Raw genomic sequence first — 17,181 nt, forward strand, 5'->3', positions numbered from 1 at the left:
ATTATCCATTACCTAGATATTAGTATGGCTTGTGCTACTGTTACGCTTATTTGCTAATTATTTTACTAACAGCAGTTTATACATTTCTTAATAGTATCGCTTACTCTATTTGCAATGGTTCTCATGGGCACTTGGCCCCACATACCCTTGATTTACATCCCAGCCATGGGAATGCAAGGCCCTTCCATGCAGCCTATGTTTTATGTAATAACAGCCCGTAATGCCTGAATACAGCTGTAATACTAGATCTGTCACTCTGCAATCCACGAGAAATTAATGCAGCTAAAATTACGATTCGGAATAAGACGGCATAATCATTCACAAAACTGTACAGAGACAACTTTTAATTCGGATATGCTCGACCAAGCGAGGTGGCGCAGTAGTAAGGCACTAGTTTCGCATTCGGAACGATGGCAGTCCAAGTCCCCGTCTGGGCACCAGATTTTCTTTTTCCACAGTTTACTTAAAACGTAGAAGGTAAATGCAGGGGTGTTTTCTTTGATATGGACACCGCCGATTTCCTTCTCCGTCACCCCCGGGCCGAGCTAGCGTTCCCTCTCTAATGACCTTGTCGTCTACGGAACAGCTAACCCTACTTTTCCTTCCCCTAAGCTATTTTGCAATAGGTACGGTGATCTCCTAGAGAAACCTACGTGGCTCTTTCGTCTTCTTCATCGGGACGTAAATCTTGAGGTTCTCAGTTCAGTTAATTCTGGCAGAGAAAAATGGTTGAAATGGCTCTGAGCACTATGGGACTTAACTGCTGAGGTCATCAGTCCTCTAGAACATAGAACTACTTAAACCTAACTAACCTAAGGACATCACACACATCCATGCCCGAGGCAGGATTCGAACCTGCGACCGTGGCGGTCGCGCGGGTCCAGACTGTAGCGCCTAAAACCGCTCGGCCACACCGGCCGGCTCTGGCAGAGAAGATAAGAAACTAGAACACGTAAGTAAATGAAAATAATAGTTTTAATGCGATATGTAACATCAGAAATAAATGCTGTGAATATTCCTTGATTAGCACTAGCGTTAGTAAAATTCACTTCTCAATAGAAGCACGTAAAGACCCAACAGATAAATACACGAGGTCTACTCAAATTTGTAATAATATCCCAAAAAACTTATTTTTAGTGCGCATAAAGCACGCAAGTTGCGTTTTTTCGAAAAATTTATTTATTACAATCCGATTTTCGTTTGCAACCGCTACCTTGCCCTAATAACCCAAAGCTGCTTGCAGTAAAAAAAAAAATAAAATAAAAACCAGCGGAACAAACACGTTTCAATGTTTCTCATTCTTAAATTTGTTACAATTCTAACAGGAAAAATCCCTCATCACCATCGTACTTATATGCTTCGTCTTTGTAGGTCAGTCTTATTCATGCTATCTCTTCTTGGCTCTTCCAGTACTTCTTTTTCCATGTGTTACACATTTCATGAGTTCTATTCGTAATCGCCAATCTGACAGTCATCCCATACTCTCATCCCATTTAAATCTATATTTATCTGTTACATCTTTTATTACATCAACTCTTGATCCTTTTATAATATACACATTTTTAAAATTTTAGTTAAATTATTACATTCATTCATGGCTTTTAGGAATCTATGAGGAATGTTCAAAATGAAAGGTATGGAACAACACTGTGGGTGTAATGAAGTCGTTATTCAAAAGTAATCATCAGAGGCCAGATCACAACGATTCCCCTGTTTTACGAGCCAAAAGATTCCCGGAATTGCTGTGGCTGGACAGGAGGCAGTCCTCCGCTGTGTTCTACAGTTCGTCGTCCGAGTTGGTGATCTCCCTTTGAGATGTTTTGTTTAGAGGACGAAACACACGGAAGCCGCAGAGCGATATGTTCGGGCAGCAGGGGTGAGACTCAAGCTGCTCCCACTTGAATTTGACAATTACACTTTGTGTGACTTTGCAGATGTGTCGACGCGCTTTACCGTGGGGGAGAATCACCCCCTCCGTGATCAGCCCAGATTGTTTGCTCTTCATGAACTTGCGTAGACTACGGAGCATTTCACAGTACATGTCACTATTAATGGTTTTTCCGAACTCGTGGAATTCGATGAGCATCGGACCTTGGACGTCGAAAAAGACGATTAGCGTCACCTTGCGCGCCGAGGACACAGCTTTGAATTTTGTAAAGGGAGGTGACGTTCCTAGATGTCTCACTACGTTATTCCAACCGTTTTGGTTGTTACGGCTTTTCATACCTTTTCATTTGAACACTCATACACTGTGCAACCAGAACATTACGGCCACCTATCTAATAGCCTGTACGTCCTCCTTTGGCACGGATAACAGTGGCGACGAGTCGTGGCGTGGAAGCTCTGAGGTCTTGGTAGGTCACTGGAGGGAGTTGGCACAACATCTGCACACACAAGCCACCTAATCCCCGTGAATTCCGGGGAGGCGGACGATGAGCTCTGACCTCATGTTCAATCACATCACAGATGTGTTCGATCGGTTTCAGATCTGGCGAGGTGGAGAGCCAACACAGCAACTGGAACTCGCCCTGTGTTCTTCGAACCACCCATCACACTCCTAGTCTTGTGGCATGGCGCATTAACTTATTGAAAAATGCCACTGCCGTCGGGAAATATGATCGTCATGAAGGGGTATACGTCGTCTGCAACCAGTGTACGATACTCCTTGGCCATCATGGTACCTCGCACGAGCTCCACTGGACCCATGGACGCCCATGTGAATGTTCCCTAGAGCATAATGGGGCAGCAATACACGTGTCAAGGAGCGGTGCGCTCTCCCATCGACATGATGAAGAAGGTATCGGGATTCATCAGATCATGCACCGCTCTGCCACTGCGTCAACGTCCAGTGCCGAAGGTCACGTGCCAAATTCAGCCGTATTGCCGATGTCATGGTGTTAACATTGTCATACGCATGGGTCATCGGCTGCGGAGCCCCTTCGTTAGGAGTGTTCGGTGCACTGTGTGTTGAGACACACTTGTACTCTGCCCAGCATTGAAGTCTGATGTTAGTTCTGCCACAGTTTACCAGCCTGCCCAGCCTACGATGTCCGACATCGGTAATGAAGGGTGGACGCCCAGCCCCACGGCGTCTGGACTTGGTTTCACCGTGGTTTCGCCACGTGTTGAAGGCACTTGCCACAGCACTCTTCTAACACCCGACAAGTCGCGCAGTTTCCGCAATGCTCGTGCCAAGCGTCCGGGCCATTGCAATCTGTTCTCGGTCAAACTCAGATAGATAGCACGTCTTCCCCATTCTGCGTACTATATGTACCGTGCATGTGTCTCACTAGCAGTCATTCCTCGCCAGGTAACGCTGCTATCGTCTGTAAAGGTTTGTATCTATAGTAGGTCAGTGGTCACGATGTTCTTGTTCATCAGTGTACATTCATATGATTCAATCTTGCTCTCTGTCATTTGGTAAATCTCTAGATCTCACTGCCGCAAAGAAGTAGAGGAACTGCCATACTTTTATTAAATTTAATTTTAGTTCCTTTCCTCACTTTATTCGTTAAAATTCTGTTTACAGCGGCACACATATATTGGCCTTTTGCAAACTTTCTATCTCTTGAACATCTAGGTAGCTTTTTTTATTTCCAAATTATATATGTTTCTACTAGTTCTATTATCCTGCCATAAGCAACATTTTTATCGTATACGTTCGACTCCTCTACTTTTGTCTTATCAATAGAGATCTGCATATAACATTCTTGACACAGTAAGCTCAGTTTGTGAACAGGGATTTGCAGTTTATTTTCGTCGTCATACATATTTCAATTAACTGCACATCAGCGAATTAGCAAGTGTTTATTTGTATTTCGTATATATATTAAAAAGAGCATTTACTTGAATTGTAGCAGATATTTTTCAGCCCCACATATTTTGTATGTTTTACAAGTGGTATGCCAGTGGTAAGTTAAAGTTTCAAAAACATAAATATACGTCAACTCCAGAATAACATTCACTCGTCAGTTGCAAATATATTTTATTTAGCTTTATCGGTTTGGACAAATTGATTTGCCATTTTCACAAACCTACAAAATCAAGAATATTATAAATGCTTAGACCTTGGCTTACATTTATGTGAATTACAAGCAGTGTATTACAGAAATTTACGTAGTATTGGTTTGGTAGATGTCAGTATCTTCTTCAAAGAAGCATACTAGCATGGTATGTCCAATATATATATATATATATATATATATATATGTACCAGCAGCAAGAAACTTATATAATAGCGTATAAAGAGTATAACTAAGGCATATAAGGAAGTTATATATAATACATTAGAAAAAACATGCCACACAGTTCTAGTATATAGAAGGAATGGGCTAGTTTCCACATGTTATATGTAGGACAGACAGAGGGGCATTTAAGACCCGCTTTCGTGAGGACTTGCTCAACAAAGACGGCGAGAATTCATATAAGTCAGCTTTCGCAGAACATCTCAAAATCGCGATAGACATTCTTCTTCATCTATCCTCTCTTACTATAATAGTTTTTGCATGTGATTGACAAGGGCTACAAAATGAAACGTTTAGAATAACGTGAAGTATACAAGCATTCCCACCTAAATTCAAAATGTTTATTGAGTGAACAATTTTCACTAAAAAATAGCCACTGTTTTGATTGCATAGCATTTCTTATAAAAAGTGGAACTCAGCCCATTCCTTTTACACAGGTTGATTCTTATTAACATTTAAAAACCTCCGAAGCGACGTAGAAGACACTGAGACGTGTAAATCAATATAAGTCACATGGGGCTGTAAATGTCGGGACATATCCGAAAAGTGAATGACATGTTGAGCATGCGAGGCCACCAGGTGACGTACGCCACCGCACGTGCAGCGGTTGAGCCTATCGACCCGTGGCACCTGGTCATCCCAGCCCAAGTCAAGTACTCACGTCGGTGTGGCTCCGAGCCTACATGAGCGACTTTACATCGTGGGGCTCAGGGTTCGTCTGCCAGGCAATATTTTTTGCACTGTCTTAGACAGTTATGTGTTTACATTGAGGTAAGATTTATTATTTTCTTTACCGGTCTAGCAGTCTCCCCTGGCTTATTGGAAAGTACGGTACAACAAAAACCTGTTGTATTGCGTCACAAGTAAACGTTTATAAGCTTCCGAATTGCTTCGCTAGCAGTAAATGACCTACGTTTTCTTTATCAAATAATGTCGGTGAACAAAATAACAAGGGAAAAAGGGAAACAAATACAAAACAGTTTTTGCTTGGTTACGGTGAGGAAATAATTCTGTAACTTCTGCTTATACAACGGATCACATTTACAAAATGTTTTCAAAATTTGCACCTTTTGCTTGAAAGTAATGCATCACTCAATCATACATTCAAGCACGCGCTCGAAAATATCCTCCGTATTTTGGATCACCGCAGCGGCAACGGCTGTGTAAGTCATGATGTCCATTGTGGACTCTACTGGGGTGCTTTTAGATTAGATTAGATTTACTTTCATTCCAATTGATCCGTAGTGAGGAGGTCCTCCAGGATGTGGAACATGTCAGAAAAACAACAATACATGACAAATATTTAAACTAAAACAAATAAGCTAATGTACCATTCCACAGGTCCCAAGTGGAATGATCGTCATTTTTTAATGAACACTAAGAGTCATTTTACAAATACTATTGCACTGAATTTAAAATAAAAAAGTTTTATATTTATTTATAAGGTAAGAAACATGTAATACAACTACTGTAATACTTATTTACAATGAACACATTACTGCACTGAAATGGTGCAGAAGTTAGATTATACTTACACACACACACACACACACACACACACACACACACACACACACAAATTTTCAGTGAACACATTACTGCACTGAAATTGTGCAGAAGTTATGTTGTACTTATATACAAATCAGTTGGTTTTCCTCAGAAATTCATCAATGGAGTAGAAGGAGTTGGCCACCAATAAATCCTTTAGGCTTCTCTTAAACTGAATTTCATTGGTTGTTAAGCTTTTTATGGCTGCTGGCAAGTTATTGAAAATGTGTGTTCCTGAATAATGCACACCTTTTTGTACAAGACTAAGTGACTTTAAATCCTTGTGAAGATTATTTTTATTTCTAGTATTGATTCCATGAATTGAGCTGTTGGTTTGAAAAAGTGATATATTTTTAATGACAAATTTCATTAAGGAATAAATATATTGGGAAGCTGTAGTTAGTATCCCTAGTTCCCTAAACAGGCTTCTGCAGGATGTTCTTGAGTTGAGTGCTGTGAACTAGCTCCTTCAAACGACACTAAAACAGAAAATCTAGCGGAGCGGTACGTAACAGTGCCCCGTACCGACGAGAGTAGGATCGACAAACCCAGCCACTGCTCGTGCAGCATGGTACGTCATCTGGTGACGTCACATGTTTAACATTTGTTATCCACTTGTGGGTTCCCGGGTTCGATTCCCGGCGGGGTCAGGGATTTTCTCTGCCTTGTGATGACTGGGTGTTGTGTAATGTCCTTAGGTTAGTTAGGTTTAAGTAGCTCTAAGTTCTAGGGGACTGATGACCATAGATGTTAAGTCCCATAGTGCTCAGAGCCATTCCACTTGTGGAGTATTTCCAGACATGTGTCTTTTATTAAATTAGTTACATCAGCGTCATCTACGTTGCTCTGATGGTTTTTAAACATTAGTAAGAATCATCCTGTACATTAGAACTATGTGCCATGTTCTTCCTAATGTATGGACGTTCCTAGCCACTGGTACAACAGCTTGACATGTGCATAGATCGTGGTTCAGTTACAAATTTACAAATTATCAGTCTCTCAATTTGTGTTTACAATAATCACATACAATACGTTCATTTTTTAGACGTATCATGGTACTGTGCTCCCGTGAAGAAGACACTGACACCTACTAAACAAATACTAAGTAAGTTTCTGTAATATAATTCTTATACTTAACATAAACATATGGCCGAGGTCTAAGGTTTCGACTAATTAATTTGTCATCTTCATAACTCTACAAAATTATCGATATTATGAATCTTTAGACCTCAGCCATATGTTTATGTTAAGTATAAGAAGTATATTACAGAAACTTACTTAGTATTTGTTTTGTAGGTGTCAGTGTCTTCTTCACGGGAGCATAGTACCATGATAGATATATTTAGAATTGAAGACTGAATTCTATTCTAAAATATCTGTAACATATCTGATGAAAAATAACAGCTATGAATAAAATAATATGTCAATTCCTTAGCGTATGTTTGTTTAATGATTTTTAGAGATTCCAATTTTAACGGTGAAGCTAAGAATGTCATAATTCTACCCTTTTCGTATTTTTCGGTGCCTTTGTCAGTATTCCGATGCTCGGAAACGTTTATGTGTACCAGCGGCGGTGTCATGTAAATGTGTCGCTCTTTGCAGTTAACGTCTCGGAGCCTGGACGGTATGCAACCCGCACGCTGCCTGACCTTCCGCTCGCCGTGGCGGCGGCGGCGGCGCAGCTGCACGCGGGCTCTGCTTGCGGACGGGACTACAGCCGCTACTTGGACGCGCTGCGCAACTTCACCCTCTGGGCCGTGCAGAGTGAGTACTCCGTGTTTGGCCTGACCCGCTACTGCTGCTAACGACGCTCTCAGCTGCTGCAACTCACACTGCTACAACTCGCACTACTCATACAGACGTCACTGACAACCCCATCTTGGCTCTTTGCACATCGACTCAGCTTTTGAGGAGATATCGAACTACCTTGCCTTAATGTCCAGGACACACGTATATAAACAGACTCAAAAATACATATTCATATACACGGGGAACCAAAGAAACTGATACACCTGCCTAATATCGTGTAGGGCACCCGCGAGCACGCAGAACAGCCGCAACACAACGTTGCATGGACTCGACTAACGTCTGAAGTAGCACTGGAGGGAACACACCATGAATCCTGCAGGGCAGTCCATAAATCCGTAAGAGTACGAGCGGGTGAAGAACTCTCCTGATCAGCACGTTGCGAGGTGTCCCAGAATCTGGGGAGTTTGGTGGCCAGCGGAAGTGTTTAAACTCAGATGTGTGTTCCTGGAAGTGCTCTATAGCAATTCTGGACGTGGTGGGTGTCGCATTGTCCTACTGGAACTGCCCAAGTCCGTCGGAATGCACAATAGACATGAATGGATGTAGCTGACCAGACAGGATGCTTACGTACGTGTCACCTGTCATAGTCGTATCTTGGCTTATCAGGGGTCCCATATCACTCCCCACACCACTACAGAGCCTCCTTAAGCTTGAACAGTCCCCTGCTGACATGAAGGGTCCATGGATTCATGAGGTTGTCTCCATACCTGTACACGTCCATCCGCTCGATACAATTTGAAACGAGACTCTTTCGATCAGACAACATGTTTCCAGTCATCATCTGTCTAATGTCGGTGTTGACGGGCCCAGGCGAGGCGTAAAGCTTTGTCTCATGCCGTGGTCAAGGGTACACGAGTGGGCCTTCGGCTCCATAAGCCCATATCGATGATGTTTCATTGAATGGTTCGCACGCTGACACTTGTTGATGGCCCACCGTTGAAATCTGCAGCAATTTGCGGAAAAGGTTGCACTTCTGTCACGTTGAGCGATTCTCTTCGGTCGTCATTGATCCCCTTCTTCAAAAAATGGTTCAAATGGGTCTGCACACTGTGAGACTTAACATCTGACGTCATCAGTCCCCTAGAACTTAGAACTACTTAAACCTAACTAACCTAAGGACATCACACACATCCATGCCCGAGGCAGGATTCGAACCTGCGACCGTAGCGGTCGTGCGGTTTCAGAATGTAGCGCCTAGAACCGCTCGGCCACACCGGCTGGCTATCCCCTTCTTACAGGATCTTTTTGCGACAGCAGCAATGTCAGATATTTGATGTTTTACCGGATTCCGGATATTCACGGCACGTTCGTAAAATGGTCGTACGGGAAAATTCCCACTTTATCTCTACATCAGACGTGCTGTGTCCCATCGCTCGTGCGCCGACTCTATCACCACGTTCAGATTCGCTTAAATCTTGATAACCTGCCACTGAAGCAGCAGTAACCGATCTAACAACTGCATCAGACGCTTGTTGTTTTATATGGCGTTGCCGACCGCAGGTTTATTCTTGGACCTAACAAAAGCATTTGATCTGATTGATCATTTTGTGGTCTTGAGGAAGCTTGAAAGTGTAGTGTAATATTTGGAATATCACTCTCAGGTAACTGAAATTAAGTACATGGAATGAAATTAACTCTAGATACACCTTTCAGAACCATGTGGACTAAGTCATGGTGTTCCACAGGGTTCCATTTTGGGTCCCTTTCATTTTTTGGTGTATATTAAGGATTTCGCGTCACATGCTAGGGATTCTGAACCAGTACTGTTTGCAAATGACACCAGTCTATTGATTGAAGGGAATACAGAAGAAAATCTTACTGCATCTGCAAAAGATATTACAAAACGAGTGTCTGAATGGTTTACCAGAAACAAGTTAATAGTTAATCCCCAAAAAAAGGTACTCATGAATTTCCACACCAATCAAAATAAAAATGCGGCACAACCCACAGTATGTATAGATAACCAAAATATTAGCGCTGTCAATGAAACTAAATTTCTTGGGATCCATATCCAGGAAAATCTTAAATGGAGCACTCATATCACACCCTTAAATTCAAAACTAGCACAAATGAGCTATGTAGTAAGAATTCTTTGCAACAATACTAGTGCAGAAACAGTTAGTGCTGTATATTTTGCTTGTGTACATTCAGTACTGAAGTATGGTATCATTTTCTGGGGAAATGTACACCAGTCAATAACAGTTTGCAGGAAACGAAAGGCAATTATAAGAATAATAAAACAAGTGAGCAGCAGAAAACTATGCAAACTTTTCTTTAAGGCTCTAAAGATCGTACCCCTTCCCTGCATTTATATACTGGAAGTAGCCATGTACGTCAAAAAAAGTATACTGAGAAAAGAAAACCGTTTTCCTCAAAACAAAAGTGTCCATCATTACAGTACAAGGTCAGACAGTGACATACATGTTAATCATTGTAACACCACATTGTGCCAAAAAAGTGTATTTCATGCAGGAACAAAACTATACAACAGATTACCGAGATTCATAAAATCTCTTCCTGAGCTACAGAGCTTTAAAAAGTCTGTGACAGCCTACATTCTGAAAATCTGCTACTATTCAATCTCACAGTATATTATATTGGTATCTTTAATTGTAGAAATAAGTGATAAATATACAGTATTTTTAAAAATCTATAATGATTAACTGTATAAATCGAATTTGTTATAAAAATTTAAATAATGTTTGTTGCACATTTCAAAAACCAATAGATTAAAAGGTCCAATATCCTGTGTACGATATATGTACTGAAAAAGAGATATATACGAACAAATAAACAAATCAATTCTGGTTGTCAGTCCGTGTGGTGTGTGACAGATTAGTATTCCAACACTGTCCAGGGCGTCTCCAGATATGTCTTCGCTGGCCATTGGGGCACAATTCGAAGCAGGACGCATCACTGAAGACAATTCTACTCTCTTCAATGATATTTCAGGCCGAAGAGGTGTCTGGAGACGTCCTGGGCAGCGGTGGGATACCAACCTGATTGTCGCCCACCATATGGCCCGACAACCAGGAATGATCGTCTGGGGTGCTATTTCTTTTCATGGTAGGACCTCTTTGGTTGTCATCCGCAGCACCCTTACAGCACAGTGGTACGTCAACGATATTCACGCCCCGATTTGTTGCTCTTCATGGTACTCCGCCCTGGACTTGCATTTCAGCAAGATAATGCCCACCCGCACACGACCGAATTTCTACTGCTTCTATATCTGCTTACCAAACCGGTCTTGGCCAGCAAGGTCGCCGAATCTCTTCCCAATTGCGAAAGTTTGAAGCATTATAGGCAGAGATCTCGAACCATCTCGTGATTCTGACGATCTAACAACGAGCCAGTTGAACAAACTCCGACACGACACAGGACATCCAAAAACTCTATCAATCAAGGCCAAGCCGAGTAACTGCTTGCATAAACTCGTTATTGATTTGCTCAATTTGTGAAGGTTTTTCTCTTGAATAGATCTTCCAATTCGTACAATTCCTTCGTCATGTGTCTTTTTTTTCCTTTTTTTCCTGTAGAGTGTATTACAACAGCTGAATGGGCTTGTTTGCTTTAATCAAGCAGACGAGGGCAGTGCTACTGTTGTGTCGGGCAAACAGGATTGCGTTCAAAAGATGTGTTTCCTATCTGTTCCAGTGTAGCGCGGACTCAATAACGACGTAATGTGTTGAGAGAAAGAGTAAAACCTCCTGAAGGGAAGTTCCATGTCGCAAGAGACTTTAAAGTCTTACTCATCTTGTGCTGTCCCACCTAGAATATGTGGCCTTCTGGAGACACTTAACACTGACGTACCGACATATTTTGTAGCTTAGTGCCTTTCTGCTGGAGTCTCCAGTAGTTCGGTTTGTACGTGAAGAACTCGGAGGATTTCGTACGAAGATTAGAGGACCGCATTTGAATGACTCTAATACTTTAACAAGTTCTGATCTGGTCTCTCTCTTTATTTGCGTTCCTCTGTCTGATTCGTTACTGTTAACTGAGGTTAGGTATGGTGCTGAGTTAACTAACGTATTTCATTGTGTGTTGACTACCAACTACTTTTTATTCAATGACCAGTTCTATGAGCAGACATGTGGAGTTGCGATGGGAAATGCTTTGTCATCCATTATTGCCAGTCCGCGTTGGAAGATTTCAAGGAACGTGCCCTGAAGCCGGCAGCATTGAAACCTGCATGCTTTTTTTAGATCTGTAGACGGTACTCTAGTCGTATGGTCTCTTTGGAATGAGAATTTGAGCAGCTTTTCGGAACATCTGATCTGATCCAACTGAATATTCGCTTCATTATGGAGGTGGAAAAGGATAGCTGCCTTACCTTCTTTGATGTGTTCGTCAGGAGGAAGTTAACGGCACGTTGGGACATGCTGTTTATACGAAACCAACTCACACTGATTTGTACCTTCAGGCTAATTCTTGTCACCATCCAACTTTACGTACCTTGGTTCGTAGGGCCACGCCATCTAAGACGATGAACGTTTGTCAGCTAAGTTAGTCCACCTCGAAATTACCTTCCGCCAGAAACGTTTAGTGATGGACAAATCAGACACAAAAAGCTTTGCGCTATCGACCGGTACTGAAACGGGTGAATCATGAAAACAACGAGATGCCACCTAAGTCTACGGCCTTTTTGCCTTACGCAGGTTGCATATCCAACAGGATTTGTCGTGTTCTGTGAAAACGTAGAGTTTGTCTTCTGACTACCATCGAAGATTAGGGCCTGTTTAAGTTCTGTAAAGGAAGATCTGTGTTTACATGAGATGGCTGTCTTCCGTATACTATGAACTCGTGGTAAGTCATATTTTACTCAGGGCTGTAGATGGCCGATGTGTAAAGTATAAGCGTACATACGCTTACAACAGACGAACAAATCTGCTTGCCGTTGCACAACATTCTTTTGGTTCTGCTCATTCTATAGAATATAGGGTGTATCAAAGAGAATCATCCGATTTTTAGAAGAATTATAACTATTATGTTATTTGAGATAATTGCGTGAACAACGTACTAGAGCAGACTCAACGAGTTTTATATGGTTCCTCCAGGTAGCAGCAGTGTGCGCCAACTTCAGTTCTGGTAAAAATGATGCAGGGATAACAGAAAGCGTTTTCTGTTCTACGTTTTGTGGTGTCACCGCCAGACACCACACTTGCTAGGTGGTAGTTTTAAATTGGCCGCGGTCCATTAGTACATGTCGGACCCGCGTGTCGCCACTGTGTGATCGCAGACCGAGCGCCACCACAAGGCACGTCTCGAGATACCGACTAGCACTCGCCCCAGTTGTACGGACGACGTAGCTAGCGACTACACTGACGAAGCCTCGCTCCTTTGCCGAGCAGATAGTTAGAATAGCCTTCAGCTAAGTCCATGGCTACGACCTAGCAAGGCGCCATTAGCCTTACATAGCTTGTATCTAAAGAGTCTCACTTATATCGTCAATAGCGATGTACCAAGGATGGATTAAAGTTAAGTATTCCAGAAGCTACGTACTTTTCTTTTTAGCATTCATTACGTATCCTGTTACAGACCTATCTCTTGCCTACGTAAACTAAACGCGTGCCTTTCGGCTACTTCCGTGGCGTGGCTGTCTTGCTACGCCACAACACGTTTTGCGCAGTGCGGGTCAGTAATAACTGTTCACCGCGACTTTCGTATTAGGTATGGTGTGGATCCTCCTACAGCGTAGAGCATTAGACGATGGCATGAATAATTCCGAGAAACAAGTTTTTTGTGTACAGGCAACTCGCCGAGCCGTCACCGAGTGTCTGACCGGAAGTAGAACGCATCCGTCATAGTTCGCAGTTTTATAAGGAGTCCGCAGAAATCCGTTCGCCGTGCAGCTCGACAACTCAACATACCCCCGATATCCATCTGGCGTGTGCTGCGTCGGCGTTTACACGTGAACCCATACAAAATTCAGCTGCTGCAAGCTCTTTGTGAAGGTGACGAACAACAACGTGTGGAGTTCTGTAATTTCGTTCTTGGCAAGATGGAAGATGACTGTTGTCTTCCATGTTTAGTGTTTAGTGACGAGACAACATTCCATTTAAATGGGAGAATATGGGGTTCGGAACAACTACATTAAGTTGTACAACATGAGAGGGTCTCTCCAAAATTTAATGTGTTTCGCGCAGTTTCACAGGAAAAGGTGTATAGTCCATTTTTCTTTGCCGAGAATAGTGTTACAGGAAGCACACATCTCCATATACTTGAGATCTTTATTTTCCCACAGTTCGAGACTAATTCTGGGGACTTCATTTACAAACAGGATGGGTCACCGCCACACTGGCATCTGGAAGTGCGGGAATTTTTAAATCAAAGGATTACTGAACGATGCATCTGTCGCAATGAATGAAATGATTCAACCTTACACAACTGGCCTCCAAGGTCACCGGAGCTGACTATACGTGACTATTTCTTATGGGGGTTTATAAAAGACTCTGTTTATGTACCTCCGTTACCAACAACAATGAATGATCTGAGACATCGCGTAACAGCAGCTGTGGAAGCTGTAACTCAAGACATGTTAGCTGTATATCCACATCTACATCTATACCCCGTTGTCTGTTAACTCATTTTTTTGGCATCTTTGAAATCAGAGGAGCCAGAGAGTCTCGTACTATTGGTGTACTGTTGTATCGATCTTACCGTTCACCATCATGTAAGACCAGATAAACTTTAAAAAAGTTGGTTGAGTTAATGGAAGCTTGTGTGAAAATAGGGTGTTATGAGTATAAACGTTGATATTTTTATTGGTCAATGAGGACACTGTACTGAACAAAATATCATCAGTATTTACTTTTTTTGCAGGTAATTATAGCTATTAGGAGTAGTATGTTTTTAAGTTGGTTAGTACCTACCTATAAGTGTATGTGGCAGAGCAAGCCATTAATGCTTGTTTCCCCCTGGGCAGCATGTCGGGTGTTACAGTGAGGATGCGTGGACGCAAAACGGTTAGTCTATACTGACAGGTATAGTCCACTTGGTGGTGCAGCTACGACTGTACAGAAAACATCAGGTAGTAAATTATGTGACGAGTTTGCGTGAAGATTGTTATACGTAGAGAAAAAAACAACAAACACAGTGACGTTGGTGCATGTCAAGGTACCAATGATAACAGTATCTGCACTTTTACCCCTAACCCCCTGCATATTACACCAAGTTACAATGTTTGTGGATTGTTAATTTTGTAACATGAATTTATTTGTGACACGTTTCGAGCCACTGGTGCTCACCTTCAAGCACCACGGAATATAAAAGCAGTAAAATCCTATTTAAGTTACTAAGACTACCACTAACTACTTTGCTCTCAAGTTCCGAGCACCTTCATTAATTGCAAAGCCTGTGCTCCTGTATGTGTTCTCTGGCTGCTGCAATGGTAGTGCATCTGTCGGTGGTTTGTCGCACATTTCTACAGTTTTTTATATGTCACTTTCAGTTTTCACTATCTTTTTACAGCAGGTTTATATACATACATAATACACTACAGTCATGTTAATCGTCTCAATGTGTATATGATCCCTATACAGGGTGTTTCGTTGTTAATAGGAAAAACTAACTCGCATGAAAGTATGGCTCTGAGCACTATGCGACTTAACTTCTGAGGTCATCAGTCGCGATAGAACTTAGAACTAATTAAACCTAACTAACCCAAGGACATCATGCACATCCATGCCCGAGGCAGGATTCGAACCTGCGACCGTAGCCTCCGTCCGGCTAACTCGCATGAAAGTATACGATAATAAAAGCAGAAACTAGCTAATAAACACGGGTCCGTAAAGGAGTCCTTTGCGAGATGACTGCGAGTGTGTGTTTACTAGTCGCCGCAGATTTCAGTATCAAATTTTGTCCTGGTTAGTGCAAATCTATTGTAAATGTAAACTTTTTCGATCTAGTCATCATCTGATTGGGCTCTAATTTCAATTGTGTTCTACCTTAACAAGAAATACAATACTGCTTCAGCACTCTACATTTTCCAATTTTCTGTGTACTCGTGTATCCTCGCATTTGGATGGAAATACTACACTCGTCTCTCCGACAGTGTTAGCCACTCGTGCTGGCGAAATGTCAGAAAAAGCAGCAAACGTCGGTCGAGACGAGCGCCAGCAGGCAACACTTGATCACGAACTCATAAGAACAGAATAAACACGAACAAAGGGATGGATGAGAACCTACTGAAGGCAAGGGAGATACATGACATTAAATTGAGAAAGAAGTTCAGCCCCTTATAAAAGGAAGGTTATGTAGACATAGAAGAAAGGGGTAATTATATAAGGTAGATAGTTACGTAAACATCAGATGTTGCAAGTGTCAAGAGATCAAAAGAAATGACGCTCTCGAACTAGGCAGCTGCTAGAGAGAAGGTGCGAGTTTCAAACAAACGGAAGTTGGAATATATTACCATATACTGAATTAAACAAAAGTCTCCGGGACTGTTTTCGATAGCATGTGAATGGATACAGGGAAAATCTGATAAGAGAAACTACTGAAAACAACAAGAGTGCGAAGGAAACAAGACTGAAATTTATACTAGGTAACCACCACATTTCAACAGTTGACATTGCAATTGTTCACTGTTAACAGTCAGTGAATTGTAGAATTTTTTCTTGAAAGCATTTCCTTAAAAGCTTGAATAGTTCAAAACATTAATCAGCTACACAGGCAATGAGCAATGAAGAAAGGACTTTCCGGAAGCAGTGTAAGATAACGTGTGTAAAGCCATTCAGGAAAGGTTACTATACTGTTACTATAGAAATGAGCAATGAGAATAAACTTCTATCTTGTCTTGGATTCCCAGATTTTGAAAAGGCTTTCAACCCATATTGATCAAAAACTGCAGTTGCAGCCCTTGAAGGACAAACTATATTAGTATACTGAATAAAATATAGGTTTGTCCTCAGCCCGCGCTTGGCTTCAGCTGGGTATTTTTGGTAGTTCAGAATTGAAAGAGTACTTGGATAAGGGGATTCCGTATCACCAGGACAATTCTCAAGACTTGTGACGTAACCACGTTTGTTTACAAACTTTTCTTGCGGATGACCGTCACACTATCGGCTCGGAGTGCTTACGTACCTACGCGGACGTGAATGTGACGCAACAGACACTGTAACGAGCGCCCGGTTGCATATCAAGGGCAAGGAGCCACGCCGAAGGCGCTCTCTAGATGACTGTTCAGCTACGCCAGACAGCAGCAGCCAGCAGCACGGAAACGCTTGTAAACAACCATAATAGGCTGACAACTCTTAGCCTCCTGCTGCCTTCAGATACTACACTGAAGACAGCGGAATAGAATAGTGGGCGATACTCTTCCTCCATGAGCTGATGATGCAAACTTCACATTACTTTGTGAACTGGCGCGAGGACAGGAAGAATGCTCCTGTTTTGTAACCAAAATGTTGCGGTATTGTTGATGAAGTTGACTTAGTACGAGTTTATACAAGTTTTCTATCAACATTTTTCTTTAAATACGATGTGGCAGTCTTGTTTATTAATACACGTTAGTGCAGCGTTGCCGGACTGTGAAGTTGCGTGTACGGATCCATGTGATGAAAAAAATTTTCACGACAAAATT

The 17,181-nt window shown here is 42.0% G+C and overlaps 1 protein-coding gene across 1 annotated transcript in view; it reads left to right on the forward strand.

Moving 5' to 3' along the window:
• LOC126457782 (nose resistant to fluoxetine protein 6-like) overlaps positions 1-17,181 on the forward strand; it is a 185,605-nt gene that overhangs the window by 50,323 nt on the left and 118,101 nt on the right. The window contains exon 2 of the mRNA XM_050094368.1: positions 7,395-7,556. Coding sequence (XP_049950325.1) covers positions 7,395-7,556 — 162 coding nt within the window. The remainder of the gene's footprint in view (positions 1-7,394; positions 7,557-17,181) is intronic.

Source organism: Schistocerca serialis, chromosome 2 (genome assembly GCF_023864345.2).
Source record: "Schistocerca serialis cubense isolate TAMUIC-IGC-003099 chromosome 2, iqSchSeri2.2, whole genome shotgun sequence".
In the NCBI taxonomy this organism is placed as follows: domain Eukaryota; kingdom Metazoa; phylum Arthropoda; class Insecta; order Orthoptera; family Acrididae; genus Schistocerca; species Schistocerca serialis.